Consider the following 27,203-nt stretch of genomic DNA (forward strand, 5'->3'; position numbering starts at 1 on the left):
GAAATTGTTTGATCAATACTTTACGAGACATTGATCAATGGATTTTTTTCTCGATACAATTTTTTTCCATCGATCGATGGATTTTTTCCCCCCAAACTAATATATAATTGGCGCTTACATCCTTTATTGGGTGTTTGGTCGAGTTCCTTCTGTTTGTGGTGTGCGCCTTGTTGTTGTTCCACAAATGGCAAAACGTACTGAACGGCAAATGGTTTTTTATGAGGCTTTTCAAGGCAGAAATACAGTTGGAGACTTGCTTCTGCCTGTCAAGGGGCGACCGCTATTGGAAAAAACTTGTTTCTATCATTTGGCGTTTCATTCTCGGAGCTGCGAGCCTGTGACTTTCGGAATGGTAGTCAAGTACCGACTAATTCTACCACGGCACGCGAAAGGTTCTTGGAAAGTGGTTCAAGATTAAGAATACCAGATGGTAGTCCCTGTTGTTGCCGTCATTTTTTGCGTTACATGCAATGCAAGATATGCGTTTTGCGTCTCTCTATATCAGGCCTACGCATGAAAGTTGTGTTTTCTCAATTAATAAATTTTAATTAAATTAAATTTTTGCTTTTGAAAAAATACAACAGAAAGATTATTCAGTGGATTTTACTTAATTTCTTGCCTCAGTTATTGTACCTTAATTTTGTAGGGAATCTTGTAGGCGAAATCATTTACAGTTACATTCCCTTACAAGCTTTCCGAAGGACCCGGATTCATATTTAGCCAAATCACCACACTACGGCAGCTGAGACGAACTTAACAGAGCGCCTTTGATTTATATCTCGCCAAAGCCTGTGACACCATTAGCATTGTACAAAAATATATGGGTTGTTGTTCTTGTTGTAGCAGCAAAAACATTCCCCATACATGTACGGGGAGTGCTGCTGGAGTGACACTCCTTGGCCGGACATATAGTAAGTGTCGACCCCGACTGTCGGGGTCCTGATGTTTGCTATTAAAACAACAATATTGATATCTTTGCACGCACATTTCTTAATTTAGAAAGTGTTTTCAAATATTAAACTTGAAACTCAGCATATTTTCGTTACATAACTTTTGAGTGCAATTGTTGATGTCCACACTCTCAAAAAAAAAAACATACAATAAAATTTAGAAAACAATTACTACTTTGTTCTTTTTCGTTTCTTATTTGCATGCGGCACGTGCAGAGGTTACTTCCTCTCTCTGCAAATAGTGCTACTTACTTCACACATTCGCTCAGTCAAGCGCTACCTTTGCTCATAATTCTATATGCCGCACATGTCTTTCTAAGCATTTCTGTTATGACGCACAGCTCATAAAGCGCTGGCGTTGAACTCTAATATCACCCCTGAGTTTACAATATTGTTTCGATTGTTGCCTGCACCGTTGCTAGCTGTGATTGCTGTTATTGCTGCTGCTGCAGTTGTACTTCTTGCTACTGCACGTTGTTTTGGTGCTGGCGTTTGTTGTTGTTGCTGGTCTGCTGCAGTAAGTTGTCAAGATGTCATTATCGACTTGACCGCCTCATCGACGAGACCAGCTGCAACGCAACTGAAATCGTTGCCCAACAACGACTGCTGTTGCGTTCGCTGCTGCTGCTGCTGCTGTTGCTGATGGTGATTGAGTTGAGGCGGTTGTTGGTGATGATTGTTTTGTTGCATTCCCTGATGATGATTGTGATTTAGTAGGGCCTGTTGCTGTTGCTGTGCGTGGTGATGTTGACTGCTATCCAAAAGTATGTGGCTTGCATTGTCGCCCGCCGCTGGTCCACTGCCGCCACCGCTAATCAGACAATCACCTAATTCGTCAACGAGGTGATGCCTACGTTTTACTCCATCTTGGCAATTTACTGACGCTTGCTGTTGACGATCGTCAAGTATGCTGTCGCCGAGCAGTGAGCCCATCGAATGATCCAACGAGAAGTTGAGCGAGTCTGCCGATTCACTGTTTTGCAAATTTAGAATGCTGTCGATGGCATTCTGCACATGCCGACTGATGTCGTCATCGAAATCGCCACCACCAATGTGATTGTTATGTACATGCGCCTGTAAATGCGAATGCAGTGGGTGATGGTGGAGATTTTGTTGCTGCATGTTTTGTTGCAGTAGTTGTTGCTGTTGCTGCTGATGTTGTGCGCTGCCAAAATGCTGTTGATGGTGGTCGACACCATCCAACAAAGTACTAAATTGCTGCTGCGTTTGGCAGAAGACGGCCTGTTGCTGTGCTGACATTTGTAGCATTTGTGTAGCGGCCGGCTCCACACGTATCCCATCATGCAATGAGAGTAGATCGGCCTCTATAATACTTTCGTGATGGTGTTGCGATTGTTGATGCTGCTGTTGCTGCTGTTGTTGTTGTTGCGCTGATATTGGTGACGATGAACTCGACGAACCGGACATGGTACATATCTTCTTCGCGCCATCGAGCGTATCATCCGCTTCAGGCGACATCAATTCAGCATTCCAACGCCTTTTACGCGTTTCACCACAATCGCCGCCAGCATTACCAATGAACTCACTAAAGGGTGCATCGATGTGTTGAATCCAACGTGTCGAATTGTTGGTAATGTTTAATTGTAAGCTTTGTTGCAAGTGCTGTTGATTGAGCTGCATTTGTTGTTGCTCATTTTCAAACAGCACACTCTCCTGTGTGTTTGCGACACGCATAAAAGTGTTCGCTGCCGTAAGTTCGCTATCCCATAGACGTTGTTGCTGTTGCAGGTGTTGTTCTTGTTTCGATTTTGTATCAACGTTATTATCGTTCGATTTGCCATCGCCGAAAATATCATCCAACCCCGCTTCAATATCATGCGTATCACTACCCCCACTTTTACTCAGATGAACAGGTGACTCGCCAAACATAGCTTCAAGACGCGTCTCCACAGATTTGTGCACATCTGCCATATCGTCACCGGAGTCGAAGAACTCATTGAGTGTTGACTGCATGTGATTGTGTGTGCTTTGCTCTTGTTGTTGATGGTTTGGATGATTGTTATGTTGCTGCTGGTCGCCACTAAGCTGCAACTCTTGATCGCAGTTTTGGTGTTGCTGCTGCTGCTGCTGATGCTGAGTAGAGTCATTGCTGCTGGGGCTTGATTGGTTGTTTTTACTAATGCAACCATTCGGAAAGAGGTCTATTAATTGTCCGGACTGTGCGCTGCTAACGGTGCCCATACTACTGCCACTATCATTGCTAGGTGAGCTCTCGAAGGGATTAAGCGATTTCGTTGCCTGTGACTGCTGTTGCTGCTGCAGATTATTTATCTGTTGTTGTTGCTGTAAGGACATTTTATTTTCTGTATGTATCAGATTTAACTCTTTCTGTAAGCATAACCAATCGTCTTCTTGTTGCTGCTGTTTTAACTGCTGTTGGTGCTGCAACTGTTGCTGCTTCGAGTTGTGTTGCAGATATTGTGCAACAAAACTATTGCTTGCTGGTGCACTTGTTGGTGCCTTTTGCTGCTGCTGCTGCTGCTGCTGTTGTGATTGCGGCTGCTGTTCGTGTGCCTTGCTGCGTTCACTCTTTTCTCTGAGGTGTTTGTTATGCGTTTTGCCGCTATTCACTGGCGACGGCTGTGTCGATGGCAGCACTTCTTTATGCTCCACCTTTTTCATAATAAAACTCGGTGTTATTTCAGATTCAATATCGAAATTCTCAAACTCCTTCTTGACATAGGAACTCGTAGCTGGTAACTGCGCACCATCCCGTTTAGTTATACCGTTCAGGTGCTTGTTGCAAGTGGTGTAGAAATTGGACGCAGCGAGTTTGCTTTTGCCAGCGTCCGTCTCAAGAGAATCGGAATTTAAATTCGTATATGATGTTGCTCCCGCAGTAGCTGCGCTATGCCAACTAGCTTTTTCTTCTTTCTTTGACGACATCTCGTTTTGTGACTTCTGCTGCTGCTGAGCTTGTTGGCTCGTCGCTATACGCTGCTGCTTGTTACAGCTAGTGTTTGGTGTGCTATTGCTTGTGCTATGCTTCAACAAATCGAATTTGTCAACAACTGGTGATGGCGGTGCTACTGTTTTGTCTGTGTTGCAAATAAAATTAGTATTGCTAATAGTATTGTCGCTTTGTTCCATCTTAATCTCACATGTGTTGAGCGTGGCATCGTTGTCTAAGAGAGTTTTACTTGTGCCCATCTCCGGCTCATCTATTACAGCTTTTAACTCCAGCTTTGTTTCTTCCATTACAGTTGGCGGCAAAAGTTCCACCTTTTGTTCGACGTGCTCGCCTTCATTCAGATCTTGTTGTTGCTGTTGCTGCTGTTCGCACAATGCTTGCTCCCGTCCACCATTACGCAGGTGCTCAATTTCAGTCCTTAGATCATCAATCATCAGTTGCTGAATCTGACAGGTTTCCGATGTGCGATGTGCCAGCTATAAATAATAAAAGGAATTATTATAATTACATTGCGAAAAGGTGGCTAAGAGTGACTAAGACCATGGGACAGAATTATGGTAGTAATTAGTAACCAGCTTTCTACGGGTAAGTGATTACAGAGTAAGCCCACCATAGGTAAATGTTGAATTTCCTAACTCTTTAGGACTCTTAGCAGAGTAATGACTACGAATGAAGGGTATCAGTGAGCCTACACATGAACGAGTCTCAACGCAACGATCGAAGATGTCAACTCCTGCTACCTGAGTAGCATTATTACCACCGATGGTGGATCTGGAGCTGATGGTAATCACATACAATACTTCAGAACGCAAGACAGGCTTTCTGGGCGCCCCAGTTTGGAGGTCCTCCTTTTCGTCAACACGCATCAAAATACAAATATTCAACTCTAATATAAAGTCAGTACTCCTGTACGGCTGTGAGTCGTGGAACATGGCTGCCAGTGATACAAAAGAAGTGCAAGTTTTTATCAACGTATATGGCGCATTTTCTGGATAGAAATCGTTACGAATAACAGACTATGGGATATAACGTAACAAAATGCTATTAACGCTGAAGTTAGGAGAAGGAAATGGCGATGGATTGGCAACGGGCGACGTAACGAAAATGGCCATCGAATGGAGTCCGCAGGGCAGACCGAGCTCAAAATTGCAGCCCAAAACAACACCTGGAGAGAGATAAGATCCTTGGAGGAATAATGTGAAAATATATGTTATATACCTATGTATGTATATAATGAAGGGATTCAATTCGCAATTCCAGAGATAAACGCAAGCGGCTGAATTTAAACATTTTTTTTTTAAATTAAAATAAACGAAATAATATACAATTAAATAATATTCAATACAAGTTTGACTCTACATAATTACAATTGTACAACAATATAACAGCAATTTAACCACTTTGCACATTTATTATTTTCTAGCATTCATTAAGTCGCTTGGTCGAGTTCTCTTTAAGCGTCTTTCAGTGTTTTTTCCCTTTCCAGAAGTTTGTTGATTTCTACATTATTGTGTTCCTGTATTTTTTAAAGTGCCTTCTTGCTATTTTTTGGTCTCTTCGTCTACTGTTGCTATATTAAAAGTCCTGTGGATATCATCATTATTCGTGTCAGACATGGTCAAAATTCGAAGAATCTTCGATTGTTGTCGTTGAATTTTTACTATATGAGACTTTTTAGTCGTTACCCACACCTGTAGACGATATAGCCAGATTGGTTTAATGATGGCTGTTGAGTTCAATTTAATATTAGATAAAATACTTTATTGTTTTTCAACTTTTGTTAAATTGTTATAATTTTCTGTGAGTTAAGTAGGTTTTGTTTGTAAAGAAATGTGTATAAATACGGAACATTTTTGTAAAATATAGTGAGAAAAAAATTGTAACTTTGTCAATTGAAGCAGCAAGTTTCATTATTTTGGGCAATTGTTGGATACAGGACTCTCCCCGCAGCATTAAGGATAGAGGACTCTCCCCGCAATGGATTTATAGCCGCATACAAGATCCTTCCCGCATCGGTTTCTTCCTGCAACGTTATTGATCCTTCCCGCATCGGTTTCTTCCTGCAACGTTATTGATCCTTCCCGCATCGGTTTCTTCCTGCAACGTTATTGGTCCTTCCCGCATCGATTTCTTCCTGCAACGTTACTGGTCCTTCCCGCATCAATTTCTTCCTGCAACATTATTGGTTCTTCCCGCAACAGATTTGTAGCCGCACACAGGATTCTCCCCGCAACATTTTTGAACAGGATTCTCCCCGCAACATTTTTGGTCCTTCGAGCCGGATTTAGTCACTCCGCTTGCCTTTTGCATATACGCATTCGCTTGTGTACATACATACGCGTAGCAAAAGGCGCAACGATTATTAAGAAAATTATTTTTGTGCATTGTGTGTACGTTTGTGCAGCCGTTCCTGCATTTAACATCGCGAAAATTCTAAAAACCCGTCGTTTGCTTTTCTGTCATATTAAAAATGTCGAATTCCACTAAAACGCGCGATTCCGCTCTCAATGCCATTAAACGGTATATGGCAAAAAGTATTGATGAGGCATTCACTATGGATGCAGAAAATATTGCAAGCTACCTTCAGTTATTGAGTGAACAGTGGGTTCGTTTTAACGTTGCTCAAGACGCTGTAGAAATTACGTGTGGTGCCGATGTTATTGAAATTGAAGAAAATGTGCGTATCCAAGCCGAAACTTGGTACTCTACAGCTTCAGCTAACTTTAGCCGCGTGAAAAATTGTCGTACTAATTCGCAAGATAGCTCCACAAAGGCATCTGTGTCCACGGTTATACGTTTACCGAAAATGGAGTTGCCCACATTCTCCGGTGACTCTACAGAATGGATTGGTTTTTTCGACGCGTTTTCTTCGTTAGTTGATAATAACTCTGCTTTATCAGATGGACAAAAGTTGCACTATCTCCGAAGCTGCTTGAAAGGTGACGCGTTGAAAATTATCAGTGGTTTTAAAATATGTGACGCAAATTACGTTGAAGCTTGGGGTCTATTAACATCGCGGTATAAGGTTATTCGTGTAATTGTGGAATCTCATCTTCGCGCGTTGGCTGAAATTAAAAGAGCTACGCATGACAATGCTGACGCAATCAAAGGTGTAATTGATGCGTTCCAACAGCATATTCGCGAGCTTAAAGCGTTGGGTCGTCCGATTGAGTTTTGGGATGATTGGTTGGTACATGAGGTCGTCAGTAAGTTGGCATTCGAAACGCGTAAGCAGTGGGAGTTATCGCTCGTTAGTGATGATCCTCCATCTTTTGAGCAACTAATAACATTTTTAGAGATAAGATGCCGATCGTTATCGATGTTTTCGTCGTCAACAACATCAGTACCAATTAAGGTTAAAACTGCATCATCAAGCAAGTCGACAAATGTGTTCCACACGATATCAAAACAAAGTAATGTGTGTGCATATTGTAGTGGACCTCATAAAATTTACAGTTGTGAAAAATTTCGTGAATTGGACTTGTCTACAAAATCACAGTTCGTGAAGCAAGGACACATATGCTTCAACTGCTTAAGTTCAGGTCACTATAAAGACCGTTGTAACAGTGCTTCCACTTGCCGCATGTGTAAACAACGTCATCACACTCTGTTGCACGGTGCTTTGCAGTCAACGACCGTTACCGCAGTGAACAATTACGCGACGCATTCGTTATGTGCTGCTGACGCCACATCAAAGGTAAGCGCAAAAACTTGTGAATTTCCAGCAAGCGTCGACGTTCCACGCGTTTCTTCATGCTTGAACTCGAGCTCCAATCCACCCATAGCTGTAGAAAGAGTTGTGCTGTTATCCACCGCATTAGTGAAGGTACGCGACTGTTCTGGTAATTGGCAGCCCGCACGTGCACTTTTCGATTCTGGATCACATGCTTCCTTTGTAACCGAAGCGTGTGTGCAACGCTTAGGCCTGCCGCGATCAACATCTGAAGTAAACATTACTGGAATTGGGTCAGCGCAAGGAGGACGAGCTAGAGGTGAAGTATCACTTTCTCTTTCTTCTTTCTCTACAAATCAATGCTTTACTGTCAAAACGTTAATTCTGTCTAAAATTACAAGCGACTTGCCAACACAGACTATAGCTACTTCATCGTGGCCACATATCCGAGGTTTATTTTTAGCCGATCCCCATTTTATGAAGCCTGGACGGGTCGATATATTGATTGGAATGGACGTTATGGATCAACTGATCTGTACAGAACTTCGTAAGGGTCCATCTGGAGCTCCTATGGCTCAACTGACGGTCTTTGGGTGGACTCTGTTTGGAAGCGTGAATGGATCTGAGCCTGATATGCCACGCTTACAGTCGTTACATTGCGATGTTCATTTGGATCGAGCATTGAACAAGTTATGGGAGTTAGAGGAAGCTCCGCAAAAAACGTATCTTACGCATGAGGAGCGTTACTGTGAAGACCATTTTGAAACAACGCATCGAAGGGAACCTAACGGACGGTTTGTCGTCGAATTGCCGCTGAAGCCCGATGTAGCTCTGGGAGAGTCGCGAAACTTTGCTATCCGGAATTTGTTACGACTTGAAAGAAGACTCGCTTGTGATTCCGATCTTCGTTTACGCTACAATGAATTCATGAATGAACTCATTGATATGAAACATATGCAGGTCACGTCAGAGACTATGAATCCAACGTATTATATGCCTCATCATCCTGTTTTAAAGGAAAGTAGTACCACGACCAAATTGAGGGTTGTATTTAACGCGTCCGCAAAATCAACTTCCGGAAATTCGCTGAATGACGCATTATTTATAGGACCTCAATTGCAGGAAGATTTATACTCCATCTTACTTCGCTTTAGAACACACCGCTATGCTGTAACAGCAGATGTCGCCAAAATGTATCGTCAAATCTGCGTATCCTTAAAACACGCCGATTTGCAACGCATCGTATGGCGTAGCCACCCATCCCTGCCTATCCAAGATTTTCGCATGGTTCGCGTAACGTACGGAGTGGCAGCTGCATCTCATCTAGCTGTCCGATCACTTCAACAGACGGCAAGAGATTCGTCGAATGGTTGTGCTAGGGCTGTTAGTGTTATTCTCAAGGATTTTTACATGGATGATCTACTTACTGGTGCATCTAGTAAAGAAGAACTTCGATTGTTGCAGCAAAATATTTCCGAAATATTGAGGGAAGGGGGGTTTGAACTTCGTAAGTGGGCATCGAACTGCGCTGAGCTAATCGCAAGCATTTCTAATGCATCTACGAACATATCACATTATATTGTCGACGATAAGGATGTTCACGCTTTAGGTCTTATCTGGAACACAGAAGGAGACTATCTCACGTTTGCTATTAACTTGAGGGAACCGCCAGTTAAGTTGACCAAGCGCATGTTTCTATCAGATGCAAGTACGCTCTTCGATCCTCTGGGCCTGCTTGCTCCCGCTACTATAAATTCAAAAATTTGGTTTCAAGACATATGGCGCACTAAGGTAGGTTGGGATGATATCATTCCTGAGTCTATCGCAACGAAGTGGTTGGAGCATCGCATAGAACTCAAGAAACTGGCACATTTGAAGGTGAAACGTTGGTTTGGTACTGAAGTAGCTGGGTCATTTACGCAATTGCACGTATTCGCAGACGCGTCCGAGCGGGCTTACGCCGCCGTTTTGTATGCACGAACAACACAAAGCGACGGTAGCATTATTGTGTCATTAATTTCGTCGAAAACCAAGGTAGCTCCGCTTAAGCCGACAACGTTGCCACGTCTTGAATTATGCGCCGCTCATCTTGCTGCTAAACTAGTGCGAAGCGTGCTGCACTGCTGGTCTGATCTCCGTTATCCGCTTTTCGCTTGGACTGACTCTACTATAACATTGGCATGGTTACAAGCTCACCCCAGCAGATGGGTGACATTTATAGCCAACCGCGTCGCTGATATTCAAGAAGTTTTGCCTCCCGAATGTTGGAACCACGTTCGTTCTGAACAGAATCCTGCAGATTGTGCTTCAAGAGGTATAACTCCCTCCGAATTATTACGTCATCAATTGTGGTGGGCTGGTCCTATTTTCCTGAAAAGCACTGAACAATTGTGGAAGCAGAAAAAATCTAAAGAGCACACTACAGAGCTGGGCATACGAAAGAATATTCGTGCCCATGTGATTAATTCTACAGATCATTGGTCCGTGATGACAAAATACTCATCGTATTCTAAGCTGCGTCGAGTTATTTCCTATGTTTTACGTTTTTTGACTAATATTCGGGCTAACAGACGGCTTAATGTTATAAAGCGTTTTGGTACACCGAGTTGCCAAGAGTTATTTGAAGCTGAACTTCGCCTAATAAGTAGTCTTTTGCGTCTGCAGCCCTTTCTGGATGGGACTTGTGTTCTACGTGTTGGAGGAAGAATAAAAAACGATGAAATCGCTCCAGATGTTAGGCATCCCATTATCTTGCCTAAGAATTGTCCGCTTGCTAAGTTAATAATCTGCGAAATACACAAGGTCACTTTGCACGCTGGGCCCCGCATTATGCAAACTGTCTTACAACGTCGTTATTGGGTTATCGGCGCTCGTAGCTTGATCCGTAATATATACCATAAGTGCGTGAAATGCACTTATTTGAACCGCAATCTTACCACACAAGTCATGGGTGATCTACCTGTCATTCGTACAACCTACGCCCGTTGTTTTACTCACACTGCTGTTGACTTCGCTGGACCTTACCTCTACAAATTCACCCAAGGAAGAGGAGCTAAGGCTACCAAAGGCTACATTTGTTCGTTCATTTGTATGTGCACTGGTGCGATGCATCTCGAATTTGTTGGTGACCTGTCAACACCAGCTTTCCTAAATGCGTTTAAAAGGTTCACCAATCGTCGAGGATTTTGTAAGGTCATGGCATCAGATAACGGTACAAATTTCGTTGGAGCCGAGAAGGAGTTGCGCATTGCATTTCAACAGTGCATGGCTGATATTAAACTTCGCTCTTTCTTTGCGGACTCGAATATCGAATGGCGATTTAATCCACCGGCTGCACCCCATATGGGAGGTTACTGGGAGACCGGAGTCAAACGTGTTAAGTATCATTTAAAACGCGTATTAGGAGAAGTTCCACTATCATACGAAGAGTTCAACACACTTTTGACTGAAATAGAAGCTTGCGTAAACTCTCGCCCACTCTGTGACAACTCTGAAGCTGCTGGTGACTTAGAAGTTTTAACTCCCGGACATTTCATAGTCGGTGAACCGCTGAAGTCAATACCGGAACCTGAGGGTCAAGGGTTTCGTGGAAATCTTCGACAGCGATGGCAAGCAATTTCTGCCATGAGACAACATTTCTGGCGTCGTTGGAGAGACGAGTACCTCGTGAGCTTACAACGTCGCACTAAATGGTTTCGTTCTTCACGCAACATTGAAGAAGGGGATGTGGTTGCTGTGTTCAACGAGCCTAATCCTCCGACGAAGTGGACGATTGCACGAGTGATCAAATGCCATCATGGTACCGATGGACGCGTAAGAGTAGTTACGTTGAAAACACCGCATGGCGAATTGGTTCGCCCTATAGTCAAACTTTGCCTTTTGCCAACGAGAGGAGATTTATTTCATGAAGAAACTAATAACTTATCGTAAATGTTTTTCAAGGCTTTTCATTTTCTTTTTAATATTTTGTTTTGAACTTATTCAGATAGTTCAAGGGCGGCGGTATGTTGAGTTCAATTTAATATTAGATAAAATACTTTATTGTTTTTCAACTTTTGTTAAATTGTTATAATTTTCTGTGAGTTAAGTAGGTTTTGTTTGTAAAGAAATGTGTATAAATACGGAACATTTTTGTAAAATATAGTGAGAAAAAAATTGTAACTTTGTCAATTGAAGCAGCAAGTTTCATTATTTTGGGCAATTGTTGGATACAGGACTCTCCCCGCAGCATTAAGGATAGAGGACTCTCCCCGCAATGGATTTATAGCCGCATACAAGATCCTTCCCGCATCGGTTTCTTCCTGCAACGTTATTGATCCTTCCCGCATCGGTTTCTTCCTGCAACGTTATTGATCCTTCCCGCATCGGTTTCTTCCTGCAACGTTATTGGTCCTTCCCGCATCGATTTCTTCCTGCAACGTTACTGGTCCTTCCCGCATCAATTTCTTCCTGCAACATTATTGGTTCTTCCCGCAACAGATTTGTAGCCGCACACAGGATTCTCCCCGCAACATTTTTGAACAGGATTCTCCCCGCAACAATGGCTATGTACAATAATAGTTTGTTCTGTATAGTAAGTCTGGATTTTGTGCTGACTAACCAATGAAGTTGTCGCAGTTTTTCTTTTATTTGTTTGATCTTTTGCTTTATGTGGAGATTCCAATTTAGTTTCGAATCCAAATGAATTCCAAGGTATTTAGTAGTTGGTTTAATTGTAATTGCTTTGCCATTTATTTTAATTGGAACTGCAGTAAACTTTGTTTTGGTAGTAAATATAACCTGTACGGTTTTGTCTTCATTTATTTTTAGGCACCAATTATCGAACCATTCCTTAACTGCGTTTGTGTATCGCTGCAGTTTTTCAGTAGCGATAGTTAAGTTTTTGTCCGATGCCCGTAGTATTGTATCGTCTGCGAACGTAGCAATTGATGAATTAGTTTCGTCAGGAGGTGGTATGTCTGCAGTGAATAAAACATATAACAGTGGTCCAAGAACGCTTCCTTGCGGAACTCCAGCTGTTATTTGATGAATATCTGAACATTGATTGTCATATTTAAAATAGAAACTTCGGTCAGTTAAGTAGCTTTTTATGATAAGATAGTAGTCAAAAGGTATCATTATTTTTATTTTGTGGAGTAAGCCTTTGTGCCACACTTTGTCAAACGTTTTAGCTACTTCCAAGAATACTGCCGCACAGTAACGATTGTTTTCAAGGTCTGATTGGATTTTATTTGTAATTCTATGGATCTGTTGGATAGTCGAATGTTTTTTTCTAAATATTGTATTATTATACGTTTTTTTCCAGAAATTGGCTTAGTCGATCATGCAGTAATTTTTCAGCAATTTTAGATATTGTCGGTAGTAAACTCATTGGTCTATAAGATGATACGGTAGTTGGATCTTTTCTCGCTTTTGGTAATGCAATAATCTCTACCACTTTCCAGAGTTTCGGAAAATATTGCAAGCGAAACATTGCATTAAAAACGTTTCGCAAAAATATGTTATTAAGTCATATCCGGGTGTTCTTTTATGTTTTATTCCTTTTTTGATTGAAAAATTTAGATCCCCAGAATTGATCTAGCGATGTGGGGGAATGTACCTGATATTGGCCGGATATAAAACCGGCATGTTCCTGCATCGTAAAGGGTTTTCCAATAACAGGTGCTATTTTGAATAGGATTGCGCTATCGAGAGATGATTAACGATTTTTTATGGCCGGAATTGGATGGTATTGATCTGGACAACGTTTATTTCCAACAAGACGGCGCTACGTGCCACACAAGCAACGAAACCATTGATCTTTTACGGGAAAAGTTTCCGGATCGTGTTATCATTCAAAGAGGTGATCACAATTGGCCACCGAGAACACCTTGTGACCTTTTTCTTTGGGGCCACGTGATAGAGAAGGTCTACGCCAACAGCCCAGGAATTCAAAGATGGAATTCATCAGCCTATCGAGGACGTAGGACAGCCACTCTGCAATTCGGTTATGGAAAATTTCATGAATAGGAAATTGTTCTGTAAGCGTGGTCGTGGTGGTTATTTGCCTGATGTTATTTTCCACTATTAACGGCATACCTTCCTCTTTATAATAAAAAAACATCTGATCATTTGTATTAAAAAATAGCATTTTTCTTTGAATATCAAAATAACACCTCTAACACCCCGCTCAATTATCTAATCAAAGCCTGTTAACGCAACAGACGAATCAAAATTTAATAAATTAGACAAATTATAAACTCATATTATGCGACACATGCGAACAAAGCTTCAATTAATGAGCTCCAAACGGTCAACTTCTTATAACCGTTTAAGCGATACCAGGTGTACACATTAATCGAAGCCAAGTCCTTCTCCACCTGATCTGTCCATGCAAAGTAGGCGTTGCTCTTCTTCTGCTACCACCGCTAACTCATCCTGTGATACTGCATCGAATACTCGTACTTTCAGAGCCAGAGCGCTTATATCCATTCGGACTACATGGCCGTTAGACCTTTATTCGCTGCACTATGTCTATGGTATTTCTATGGTCTTTTTCTCAAATACTCCAAGGGACGCCTCATCGAATATTGTTATCTTCTGAGCCATACGTTAGAACGGGCATGATGAAAATATTATGGAACTTTATTTTTGTTGGTCGAGAGAGGACTTTACTTCTTAATTGCCTACTTAGTCCCAAGTTGTACTTGTTGGCAAACGTGATTATACGTAGGATTTCCAGGCTGACATTGTTATCGGTGTTAATGCTGGTTCCTAAATAAACGAAGTCTCTTACAACCTCGAAATCGTAACTGTCAACAGTGACGGGGGTGCCGATACGCGAGTGCGACAACTATTTATTTGATGATCGTTCACTACCGGACTAATTCGCTTTGTTTCTTTATCTATCTTAGAAAAGGCAGAACTAACAACGCGTTTGTTTAGGCCGCTGGGTTTGCAAACACATGCCTTCTGTAGAAGTTGTCTAAATGATGAAGAGACGATCCCGCACCTTTTTTGCCATTGTCCTATTCTATCCAAAGGTATGTTTACCTCTTTAGGTAGACAATTCTTGAATGAATTGAAGCTCTTAGTCCTGTGGAAATTAGGGATCTTCTAAAATATTTGAAAATTGAGCACTGGCTTTAGGAGAGGTAAGACCAAGTTCGCGACACAATGGGCTATGAGTCTGAATGTGTCCCACAGTCGTCAACCCCTTCAATCTAACCTAACCTAACTTCTGCCGCTCACAAACTCTTTTCCAACGCCAGGTTAAAATTCAACTAATCATTGAAAATTCGGCCCTAAATATGGCTTTCATCTTTGAATTGAAAATTTCGCTACTTACCGTTGACTCCTGCATCAATATCTTTTGGTATTTGGTTGAAATTTTGTGGTATTTTTCCTGACAATGTACCGCCGTCTGCTCAAAGCGCTCTTCATCTTCAAATGGTAAATCCTCAACACTTTCGTACATGCAATGATATCTGCGAGCACAATAATTTTTGAGTTATAGTGTAAAATTATTTACATAATAATAATTTCCCGTTTCTAATCTATGTATCTCACCTTATTAGCCGCTTAACAGCCTCCTCTTTATCCTGAAATGGGTTGAGATAGTCCGGTTTCAAGCACGCGTGCTGATCCAATTCCAGTTGACGCAAAAACCTGAAAATACCACATAAACAGATATGAATTTCACTAAAGACAAGTTGACTCAGAGATTTCAAATTTTTAAAGTCGAAAATCGAGAAATGTGTTGAATACTGCGTATTTTCAACCAACTACTCACAAAGAAAGACGTGCAAGTTTCGGCTGGGGTGACAAACTCTCTTCGGATTTGATGAGATGAGTGCCCACAGAAGTGGATGACATTAGAGTAGCCGTGGTGGTGATGGGGCTGGCTGTGCTGGAGCTAAATGCGTACGATGCATTACTTCCCTGTATTTGCAATTTGGCTTGCGTATCTGGTGTTGTCGTACTTGCGACTGCCGCAACCGCTGTTCCTAAGGTTGGTGCAGCTGTTGTACTGGCGACTGTTGTCATTGCCATTGCGTCAGCAGACACGCTCGTACAAGCAACGCTGCTAGCATTAGATGTTGATGCTGTTGCCGCTGTTACAATTGTCATGGCGCTGTTGGCGGTGCTTAGCGTTGCAACTGAGTTGAGTGGTGAAGCGCTGGGCGTAATCGTAGACAGGCTGCTAACAGGCGCTTGGGAATACGTATGCAACTGCTGAAGTGTCTGTTGGTGCTGCTGTTGTACGAAACAATTCGCGCTGGGTGTAAAAAGTGTAGCCGAAGACGTGCTGCTCGCGCTTGTGGAGGCTGCTGCCGCCGCAATTAAGGGGCTAGAGAACACTAATGGCGGTGGTCCATTCATGAGGTTTGTACTACTGCTGCTGCTGCTGCTGCTGCTTACTAATGACGGCTTTTGTAGCATGAATTGTTGTTGTTGCTGCTGCTGGTAGTGCAATGCTGGCGCTTTGGTTGTTGGCACTAGTGTTGGCTGCTGCTTTTGCGCGCTTAATGGCATCAGCGTGCTGTTGGAACTCTGCGCCATTTGTAGTTGGGTGGATGTTGGAGTTTTTCCTTTTCCGCTAGCGTTGGCGCTGTCTTTGCCACGTGATGCTGCTGCTGTTTGCAGCGATTTGGACTGCTGTTGTTGTTGCTGCTGCTGCTGTTTATTTTGTTGAACTGTTTGATGATGCTGCATGGGATATATATGTATGCGATGCGTAACTCCTGCCTGTGCCTGTGCTTGTGTTTGCGTCTGCGTCTGCTGACCAGCCATTGCACCACCCATAGATGTTGCCGTAATCGACATGTTAGATGAGTGATTATTAGGCTGTACGATATTCGCCGGTATGCCAGAGGCATTCACTTTGCCAATGCCCACCTGTTGTTGGTGCTGTTGTATCGGTGGCGGCTGCGACATCAGCGTAATGCCAGCGCCATGACCTATTGGCGGCATTTGCAGATAGGCCTCCGGTGTAGGCATCTCCTTGCCGGCGGCCAAGATGCGCTGCTGCTCCGTGTAAAGACGCTGCAAGGCCATATTTATCTCGGCATCACTCATTGGTTTGGTATAGGCGGTTATGGCGGCCGGATCAAAATCTGGCGGCAGTGGCAGCGACGCCAGCAATGATTTATGTTGCAACTTAATAGTCAAAAACTGGATTTGCATTTGCACCTGTTTGAACATTTGCTGCTGCTGTGCGGTCAGTTGAATTGTTTGTACACGTGACACGGTGTGCTGCTGATGAGGCTGCTGTTGTTGGTGTTGTGCTTGCGGCGATGGATGCGGCTGCTGTTGTGAAGCGTTCACGTTGCTCGCTGGATTTAGCGCCGAAAGGGAGGGTGGCTCATTGTTGCTGCTAAAACTGGGCACCACAAGTGTTGACGAAGACGTCAATGCCATGCTGCTGTTGGTGGTGGTGGGACTGATGAGACTGCTGCTGCTGGTTGTTGTAATTGAGCTGCCTGTAATATTCGCGCTGCTAACAATGCTGCGCATATTTGGCGACTGCTGCATCATAGGCGCGCTGCTCGTTGACTGCGATTGTTGCTGTGGCTGCAGCTGTTGCTGTAGTTGCAAGGGTGCCGTTACGGCCACCAACTTGTTCGGTTGTTGAAATGGTTGTTTGCTATTATTAGTTGTTGTTGTTGTTAGGCTGCTAGCCGCACTCGCAGCACCAACTTGCTTGCCACTAGCAACATTCGGCTGCACAGCCAGCACAGGACTATTGTTCAGCTTCTGTGACAGTGGATCCAATTTGGGCATCGGCTTGACGACGCTCGCATTCTTTATGCCTGCTGTGCCGCTAGCCACATCGGCAGCTGTTGTTGTAGCCTTCGGTTTACGCACTGGCTTCTTTTTGGGAACTGCGCCAGTTGGCGCTGCAACTTTCGCCGGCTCCAACTTAGCTTTACTCTGATCAATAATAGGTGCCACATTGGCCACCTGCTTAGTTATGACGTTCGGTACGGCACTAGCGCAGTTGTTGTTAACGCCGCTGGCTGCACTACTTAGTGGCTGGATGGGCTGCGGGTGCACAATTTGTTGCTGCGGTGGCTGTAAGCGTTGCTGCTGTTGCAATTGTGGCTGCTGTTGCTGCGCTGCATGCTGGTTGGTGCTCAGCGTCGGATTCATGCCCATTAGGGTGGGTTGCGGCTGCGTGCTTGGTGGCAACGGATTTACATCGTTGAAATGTATTTGACCCAGCTGCAGACATTGTGCTAATTGCTGAGCATTGATGCCGGCTGGCGCAATAAGCAAACGTTCGGTGGGGCCAATCGATGCGGCAGTCTGGGTTGGACTAATGGGAGTGATATGATTCGTTTCGCTGTTCAGAGAAAATATTTGCTGTGATGATGCATTTATTTTCGGCAAAGATACGTAACGTTGTTGGCTTTGCGCGGTCAATGGGGCAGCACCAAGTAGCGCGTTGATTTGCGGCGGTGGCGGCGCTTGGTTCACCTGTGGCAGCATTGGGTGTTGCTGCTGATGCTGCATTTGTTGTTGTTGTTGCTGCTGCTGTGCAATTTCCGGCGTTCTTGCCGAATTGGCTGCGACTTGTTGTTGTTGTTGCTGTTGTAGGGCTTTTTGTTGCTGCGTCTGTTGTTGCGCCATCAGCTGCTGTGGTGACTGCTGCGGCAATTGCAACTGTAGGGTTGAGCCCATTGTCCCTGCAGATGCAGATGCGCCGCTTGACGCGGCTGATTGCGCGGAATTGAATTGCAACTGTATTGTAGACGTTTTTGTTGCTATGGCCGCCGCTACATGCGATGGCAGCGTGAGTTTACCTATAGCGCCCGTGCTAGACCCAATAACAGATTTAGCTTGCTGCGATTGTAAAGCACTGTTCACTGAAGCCGGTGGCAGCAGTTGTGGTGCTGTTGCACTCAAAGCACCCAAATTCGTTCGGCTGTTAAGTTGACTGCTGATACCGTTATTGCTATTATTACTGGTATCCAATTTGGTTGGCTCATTGATTATTGCCAAATTTGGCAAAGCACCTTTAAGTAGAGCATGCAGAATTATCTGCGATTGTTTGTCCGGCGGCTGATTGGGGTCATGCCGCAATATCAGACGCTCACAGTGCTCAGAAACGGCCAAGGTCAGATTGCCTGTAAGTTGTGGAATAAGAGCAGCTGCTGATGCTGGCGAGCCTACCGATATTGATACGCTGCTGGGCATACCGGTCAGCTGTGGTGATAGTATAGTGGCAGTTGTCGACGCTGGCATGCCATTATTATTGTTACCACTGCTGTTGCTGCTGTTGTTGGGAGCCATTGAGTTGGTGGGTTGTTGTTGTACTGTTGGTGTTTGATTCGATGAAGCCGCCACCGCGGTGGGACCTGACGTTTGTGGTATGGCTACTAGTTGCACTTGACGGCCGTCCGAAGTTGGTTTTATAGTAACGGCGGGAGCTTCGTGTGTTTGTACGTTTGCCTGAGAATGAGGTGGTTGAAATAAAATTTGTGGCTGCTGTTGATGATGATGCTGTGGCTGTTGTTGTTGTTGTTGTTGCTGATGCGACTGCGTTTGGTATGGCGAAGCCGGCGGCTGAGTTGTTATCTTAATATGGGGCCCTGGAAGACAGAGACGTTTTGTTAGAATTTTGTAATATTTCGAAAACGATAATTTTTACAATAGTTAAAAAGTTTTAAGCATGTGAATACAGCCTGTGTTTATTAAAAAAAAATTTTTTTTTATAAAAAAAAAGGAAAGTTGTGCGTTCTATGTTGGTTTTCAATCAAATGGAAGAAATTAACGATGAAAAACATCAGAATGCTGCTTGGCAAATACAGTATGATTTTTGCTAGTAAAGTAGGTATGATTTAAAAAACATAAAAAATTCACCAAAAACATGCCGCATGTTGAATTGTAAATTTTTTCCAGTTCTAGATACTCAAGTTAATTTTAAGCTAAGTATTTATATATGAATTATTTCTAATTTAAGTTTTTGTATTCAAGTAAAGGGTTTTCCAATAACAGGTGCTATTTTGAATAGCATTGCGATATCGAGAGAGTATTGATCTGGACAACGTTTATTTTCAACAAGACTGCGCTACGTGCCACACACGCAACGAAACCATTGATCTTTTGCGGGAAAAGTTTCCGGACCGTGTTATCTCTCGAAGAGGTGTTCACATTTGGCCACCGAGAACTCCTTATGACTTTTTTCTTTGGGGCCACGTGAAAGAGAAGGTCTACGCCAACAGCCCAGGGTCGATTCAAGATCTCAAAGATGGAATTCGTCAGGCTATCGAGGACATAGGGCAGCCTCTTTGCTATTCGGTTATGGAAAATTTCATAAAAAGGATGTTGTCCTGTAAGCGTGATCGTGGTGGCCTCTTTACAATGAAATAAACATCCGATTATTTATATTAAAAAATAGCATTTTTCTTTGAATATCAAAATAACACCTCTTATTGGAAACCCTTAACAAAAATGTATACATATGTATATAGAAATAAAAAAAAGTATTTATTATTTAACCAACACAGTTTGCTTTCTTCATTGAAATATTTAAGAAACTGTTGACCAAAGTTTTCCGCGGATTATAGAATACATCCGAACCAGAAGATGCTAAACAAGTAAACCTCAAAAGCAACGAATGTTGCCAAAAACAATTTTGCCCGTGTGACCGCGAATGAACTAATAAACGAGAATTTCCAGTGTTGTTGTTGTTGTAACAGCAAAAACATTCCCCATATATGTACGGGGAGTGTTGCTGGAGTGACAGTCCTTGGCCGGATATATAGTAAATCCGGGTCGTTCCGGTGACGTGGAACCGACTGTCGGGGGAACGGAATTTCCAGTGTCTCCCTTCCAGATGTCTGAGCAGCAAAAAAATAAGTAAAATCTAAGTATTCGTGTAATTCACTTTGAACGAGGCTGACTGGAATTGGAAGCACTCTGCTATTACAAGGTCCTTCAATATTAGGGGTTCCTATTAAATAATTAGTGTTTTCTTTATCGAAGCGGCATGCGGCATAAAAATCTTCGAATCAATAGGAGGGGCAGCTCGGCCAAACAACCAAAAAGGGTGTAAACACCAATTATATATATATATATAGGTTCGTTGTTGTTACTTTACAGGCCATACGTGTTTAATTAATTTTCTTTTCTTATTCATATTCATAGGCAACTCACCTCCGCCCGAAGCAGCCATACCATCCAAAATTGGCATAATTTGTATTTTGTTCTCTACGGTGCCACCTCCATTATGATTTGGTAGCATTTTCGTTCCATCTACTTGCGATATTTGTATATTGCCAATTTGGCTAGGAACTTGCGGTGCACCCGCCACCGTTGCGGTTAATGTAGGCGCAGCAGATTGTGCCGATAGGGTTGACGGCGCCGGTGTGAGTGGTGTACCTAAAGCGCTTTGCTGCTGCATTTGAACCGGTGTTGTGAGTGACGCAGCTGATGCCGTTGATATGGCAGGTGTAATTGTGGTTGTCAAGGAAGGCATCACCGACACACTGTTCGTAGTCGTTGTGGTTGTAGTAATTGAGGTCGGTGCTGCGCTGCTTGCAGTGTTTGCAGGTGCCGCGGCAGGTGTAATATTATCCTGCTTTTTGCCATTGCGACGCACTGCTGGCTTGCGTCTTGGTTTCACTGTTGCTGTCGTGGTTGTGGTTGTTGTGGTTGCGGGTGTAGTGATGGCTATTGTGGGATTACTATTGGAAGTGGACAGTTGCAGAGAGTTGCCACCGGCTGTTATGTTAAACAGCTGCGACTGCGGCTGCGATTGGGACTGCTGCATGGACTGCAATTGTGAACCATTGCCTGTGGGCATGCTGAAACTCATTGTGGGTGGCGCTGTCTTATTATTGGATTGTTGTGCTGCCGCTGCGGCGGCGGCTGCTGCTGCTGCTGCAGCCGCAGCTTGCTGTGCCAAATGCTGTTGCGCCTGCTGTTGTATTTCCTCAGCAGTCGGCAGACGTGGTATGGAGATCGTGTAGGGCGTAGAAGCTGTGTCATTTTGGTCGATTTTGATAAAGATATTGTGAGGTTCAGTCGTATCATTACCACTATTGTTGGACGTCGCTGCAGCACTCAATGCTGCTGCCGCGGGTATTGTGACAGTAAAGGGCATGGAATCGGAGCCGTTTTGATTGGGTATAGAGATCATTATATCATTAGCGTTTGGTGGTGCCGGCCCAGTTGTGGAAGAGAGTGATGATGTTGGCGCTGCCTGTGATTGTTGTGGCGGCGGATGTGGTACGTTAGACGCTGGAGTGGAAGCGTTCTCATCATGTGTTGACATGGCGTCCATGTAATCATCATCATCATCATCCTCCATTATGCCGCATAACTTCATAACATTGCCGAGATCAAGTTTTGGGCGTGCTTGCTCCTGTTGTTGCTGCGGCTGATTTGTTTGACTCTGTGCACTGTGGCCGCTGCTGCTATTTGTAAATGCCAATTTTACGTTTTGAGGAGACGATTGCGAGAATTGGAGCTGTGGCATAGCGCCTGTGGTGTTACTCATGCTGATGGGTGTGTTGAATTTGTGGGTTATTGGGTTGGGCGCACTAGAGGATACAGCATTTGGGGCATTTTTTGTTTGCGACGTAGGCGAGGGTGAAGGTGCCGTTGTCGTTATTGCAGGCGACTGCACCGAAGCCGCAGCTGATGATGCCGCTATGCTGGCAGTGGGTTGTTTCTTTTTTCGGGGCTTTGCTTTCTTTTTCGGTTCAGGCTGTGACTGTGCGGACTGCTGCTGTTGCTGGATTTGTATTGTGGCATTTGATGCACCACTGTTAGCAGCTCCAGCGCTCATTAAGGAAGTTGCCTGGTGCCCATTGGTTAGTTGCTGTTGATTTATGGTTACAGTGGCACCGCCCGCATTCTGCAACAACGTGGGTGTAGGTTGACGCATTGGTTCCGATGCTTGAGACGTATGCGTCAAACTAGGTAGCGTCGTGTGCTGAGCATTGTAAAGATCTACATTTGCGCTGGAACTTGTGGGCGGTGGTGGTGGAGTTTGAAAAGTCGCGCCCGCTGCCGCAGCTGCCGCTGCCAACTGCTGAATATTCGCTCCACTTAATTGATTTAAGTTGATGAGTGACCCGCCACCAGTTGCGGCATTGTTCAGGCTTTGCTGAAACTGCGCCGGTAACTGTGAGAGTATTGTTGCCGTTGCTGGCGATGGCCCGTTAGGCATTTGAATTTGTGTAATGCTGCCACCGTTTGCCGCCGCGGCAGCCAAATGCAGATTTTGCAGCTGTGCGGCCACGCTCGGCCCTAGCAAGTGACTGGTGTTTATGGTTGCCGTTGTGGTGAACGGCTGATGAGATCGTTGCTGATTTGACGCCGAAAGTGCAGCGTGCAAGCCAGTCAGCTGCGTTATGGCCGAATTTTGGGGGTTCGTTTTAATTGTTTGTATATGATTTGCAGTCTGTTGTATGAGGTTAGCCTGTGAAGATACTATAAAGGTGGGAGTGGCGGCGGCCAGTTGCATGGTTGCACCATTTGTGCCCAGTATACGCAGCAATTGTTGTGGCTGTTGTTGTTGCAGTTGCGCTTGTGGACGCGCATTTTGGATCACCAATGATGGTGTCGCCGTTAGCTGGGGCGTAGGTGGCCGCAGTATTAGCTGCACGCTTTGTGGCGTATTCTGTTGCACCAGAACTGGCATTTGATTGAGCAACAAAGGTTGTTGCGTTGTTAAACTGGCTGTGGCGCCTGTTGGCAGAAGTATTTGTTGTTGTTGCGCGGCGGCACCTGAGGTGGGCGCAGCCGAGACACTGATCTGTGCCTGTTGCGGCTGCGGTGATTGCGAGATCTGTGGCATTTGCGCCATATTACTAGTGTTGCTGTGTACAGTGGCGGTTGCCGCATTTCCACCACCGACTTTAGTTTTCTGATGTTGCTGCAGCGATTGTTGCTGTTGACTGGCATCGTTGCAGGACTGGTGTTGTGGCTTTGGCAGTATTTGTTGCGGCGGTTTAGTTGACTTTGTTGTTGTATTCGTTGTTGTACTGTTAAGACTACTGTACGACGTAGGCGCCAGATGTGTTTGAACTGTTGCGGTGCTGCCTATTAGACGTTGCTGCAGGGAATGTTGCTGCCCAGCCGGTGCCGCAACAATTTGCCCCTGCGGCCCCTGGATGATTTGAAAGACCTGTTGAGTGTGCTGCGCTTGATTCGCTTGATGCGGCGCACTGCCTGTTATCGTAAATTGTTGCTGCAACATTTGCATTGGTTGTGGTGTTGACGGTTTAATTGTGGCGGCGGTAATTGTATTGCTAGGACTCGGTATTGGACTGTCAGCTATCAGCGGACTACTGCTGTGATAGTGTTGGAACTGTTGTTGCTGCTGCTGCTGCTGTTGCTGTTGTTGGTGACTCAACGACGTCGACGTCGGTAGTACTGTTGCGGCGGCTTTTTTCGCTTGACCTTTTGGGCAACCAGCCACATTTGCTGCCGCAAACGAACTCGACGTGTTGATCGCTGCTGCATGTGGTTGCCCATAGCCGCCGGCTACAGTATTAGAGATCGAGGACGCAGTGTGACAAGTTGACGGTGCAACAGCACTGCTGAATATTTGGTGATGTTGTTGAGCAAGTTGATTTTGTTGCTGTTGTTGTTGCTGAGTGTTGCGCTTATTGCCCTTCTGCAAAAAAAAAGTAAATAAAATTAAAACAATGTTACTGTTAGTTGGTTAAGTTTACAATTTTTATGGATGCATGCAATTTTTAAAACGAATTCATTTGATTCATAAGCCGCAAATGTTGGTGAGGTACAATTTTTGTGGACCTCAATACTTGCCTTATTTAATTGTATATTATTGGATCCAACAAGTGTTGTGTTGAACTCATTACCGGCGGCAGGTGTGCTTGCCGCTATCGCCGCACCGCCCACTCCGGCTGTCACACCGATAACACTGGTTGCTGCCGCTGGTGACTGCGATGGACTTGGTTGGAATACAACAGTACCGGCGTTCGGACTGCCATTAGTGAATTGATGTAACGATTGTCTACGTCCCGGTGTGGCAGCTTTACGGTCCTTTGCATACAAAATGAAACAATAATAATAATTAATAAATGCTCTTCATACTACATATATACAGATATGGCCACTAAAATAGGTACACGCTCTTACGTTTAAATTAATAATACAGACTTTCAATTGTATGTGGTTCTCCATTGGGCCATTAGCGATATGGGCCTTATAATATGTACGCTTACGATGTGAGACGACGGTAAAGTCAGATCGAAATTCAGTTCTTCGATTCCGTCTCTCAGTGCCACTGCCAAAGGAACCAGCAGGTATTTTATATTATATATAAGCGATGTAGAGACTATACGTTAGATAGTGACGGCTCTGACCTCAGCGACGCTTGCCTTCGTCCCGAAAGGGTTAAACAAATTGGGGTCTTGCCACGGTAGCTAAAAACACGCCAGGTCATAAGATAGCCACCGTGGAACGTGGAAGTTTCGGTACTGGCGCATTTGTAGTGGCTCGCGAATATCTCTCCCATACTTCTGACAGCCATCAGATCCATCGAGATAACTTTGCCATTCATCATCCCACAACTTTTATGATTATCGGTGAATTCAAGCCTAGTTCTTTGTGGCGTGGTGTAAGCTTCGGTTTCGCCAGTCTATTTTGATATTTAAATTCGAATCTTCACTCAAAATTTGCCGTTTTCTTCTCTTCGTAAGATTGAGAGAAAGTTCACATCTAATTTGGTTAGGGCTGGTGTTTTCATTGACAGACAATCGTCTTATCTCTCTGTTACACCTGTCGTCAATCGTAGGCTTCGGACCAGTTCTTTTAATTTTTCCACGCCAACCAGGATTTTTCAAAAAGTTGTGTATGGTATTTTTATTCCGATGTACTTTTAGCGAAATTTAGCGAACTGACACTCCCGATTCACTATAAGAATACTAGCTACTCGCTCGGCATCATTTCCAAATAAATTTGTTTTTTTTTTTCATCGCTCCAAAGTATGGTGTACCATTTTTTCATACCCTCAGGCCCATGCCATGTCTTTCGTTCTTGAGCAAACTTTTTCCTTCTCTCTAAATTGGCTTGTTTCAACAGAGGAACGTTTCGAGATATTCTGCCTGGTGGTATCATGTTGTACAATTGACGCCGTACAGTTCTTTCCCTCTTGGCAAGGGTCGGGTCACAATTAAATTTTCAGTAGTGTAAGTCGTTTTCTTTTTGCCACCTCGTCGTTCTGTGGATTTTTTAGGCTTAAGGGCATTTACAACAAAGTTATTGGACCGTCTAAGTGGCTTAACGATAAATTTGTACGATTTTTTTTGTTTTCAAAGATTGACAACAAGCAAGCCCACGCTCCTCAACTGTGCAATGCTGCGCACGACCCATGTTGGAAAAAAATTCATATTAATTATTAACTATAGTGCCTCTTCGGAAGGGCTATAACATTACCAAGCTGGGGAGGGTTGAAAGGACTGCTTGTATTGACATCACCCCAGATTCCAGAACTTGTCAAAGTGCTGCCCTTAATGTCCTTTTGCACTTACTTCCCATCGACTTTTACGTTATTTCCATCGCTGCTCAGAATACAATCTGGTTAAAGAAGGTTGGCCTCTGGAGGCAATCTCTCAAGGGATGGGAGCAATTTTGGGCAGCTAACACCGAATTTCTCTGAGCTTCGTACAGATTCCTCTTTCCACAAACTGGAGTTTGAGGGTCGTTTCAAGGCAATCTTTCTAAGTAGGCAGGATTGGTACGAGGGAAAAATTTGTACCGAATCTCCAAGATGCAATCGGTAGTCAGAGCAGGGGTTTTCTCTAAATCAGCCAACTTATTTATTTCCTTAAAACTGCCGAATACCGCTTGTGTTTTTAGGGTAGACGATCCTGCAGGCATGCAGAATGCTCAGATAGGCAGATATCAACATTTTTACCGATAATCAAGCTACGATTAAGGCACTGACGACGCCATGGTACAGATCCTTGACCAGTTTGGAGGAGATCTGTAAGGAGGTGATTAAATCTCTTGGGTGTACAAGCAACTTTTCTCTGACCTAGGTTACAGGACATAGGAACATAGAGAGAAATGAAATTGCTGATGAGTTTGTCAAGAAGGGGTCAACTGAATTGGTTTCAGAAGTCTCCCAACCGGTCATCGGCATCCCCCTGACTGTTGTTAAAGGGACTTTACACAACTTATTTCTCAGGAAAGCACAGATCAGATGGAGCTCCATTTCTTCCTGGGCTATTTCAAAAATCCAAGGCCCCCAGCACGGCAAACGCAGGACGCACATTATCTTGGACACTGGGAATTTTAATAATAGCTTTAATTTTTTGCGAGCGGCAAAGAAGTCGATAGATAAAGGCAGCGTACCTATTTTAATGGCCATATGTGTATATTACCTGCACATACATATATTACTCAAGCGACGAAATGGCAAATACTCACCTGATCGTGTGTGGCGTTTGTGATTGTATTACCAGCTACGAGTAACACATCCTGCGGAAATGGTGACAGAGAGGGTGACGGTTGCAAACGTGGACTAGCTGATATTGATGGCGACGGACTGGGCGTTAAAAACGGACCCGGAGGAGACAGTATTCCTGCAAAAAATAGAAAAATAATGGGACATTAGGAAACTATTTTTTTCTGTGTACTGTGAAAAAATTTCAAAGAAATATTTATTTAAATATTATGGTGG

General features: G+C 43.9%; 2 protein-coding genes across 3 annotated transcripts in view; one reads left to right on the forward strand and one right to left on the reverse strand.

The window, feature by feature from the left end:
• The window catches only part of LOC129236282 (endoplasmic reticulum mannosyl-oligosaccharide 1,2-alpha-mannosidase), a 42,011-nt gene extending 37,805 nt beyond the window's left edge, over positions 1–4,206 (forward strand). The window contains exon 8 of the transcript XR_008581650.1: positions 4,175–4,206. The gene's annotated coding sequence lies outside the window, so the exon portion shown is untranslated. The remainder of the gene's footprint in view (positions 1–4,174) is intronic.
• On the reverse strand, positions 785–27,100 carry LOC129236281 (mucin-5AC). 2 transcript variants are annotated; one of them, XM_054870577.1, is made up of 8 exons: positions 26,951–27,100; positions 24,323–24,559; positions 20,696–24,167; positions 15,327–19,128; positions 15,104–15,202; positions 14,883–15,021; positions 4,073–4,358; positions 785–4,009 (listed from the first exon to the last, which is right to left on the reverse strand). In XM_054870577.1, exons 3-8 carry the CDS (start codon positions 23,751–23,753, stop codon positions 1,476–1,478), a joined length of 9,918 nt encoding a protein of 3,305 aa, XP_054726552.1. In that variant the 5' UTR covers positions 23,754–24,167; positions 24,323–24,559; positions 26,951–27,100; the 3' UTR covers positions 785–1,475. The 2 variants fall into 2 exon arrangements, with proteins under 2 accessions (XP_054726552.1, XP_054726551.1); XM_054870576.1 differs by having other exon boundaries at positions 785–4,358.
• Positions 27,101–27,203: the final 103 nt, after the last annotated feature.

Source organism: Anastrepha obliqua, chromosome 1 (assembly GCF_027943255.1).
Source record: "Anastrepha obliqua isolate idAnaObli1 chromosome 1, idAnaObli1_1.0, whole genome shotgun sequence".
Lineage (NCBI taxonomy): Eukaryota > Metazoa > Arthropoda > Insecta > Diptera > Tephritidae > Anastrepha > Anastrepha obliqua.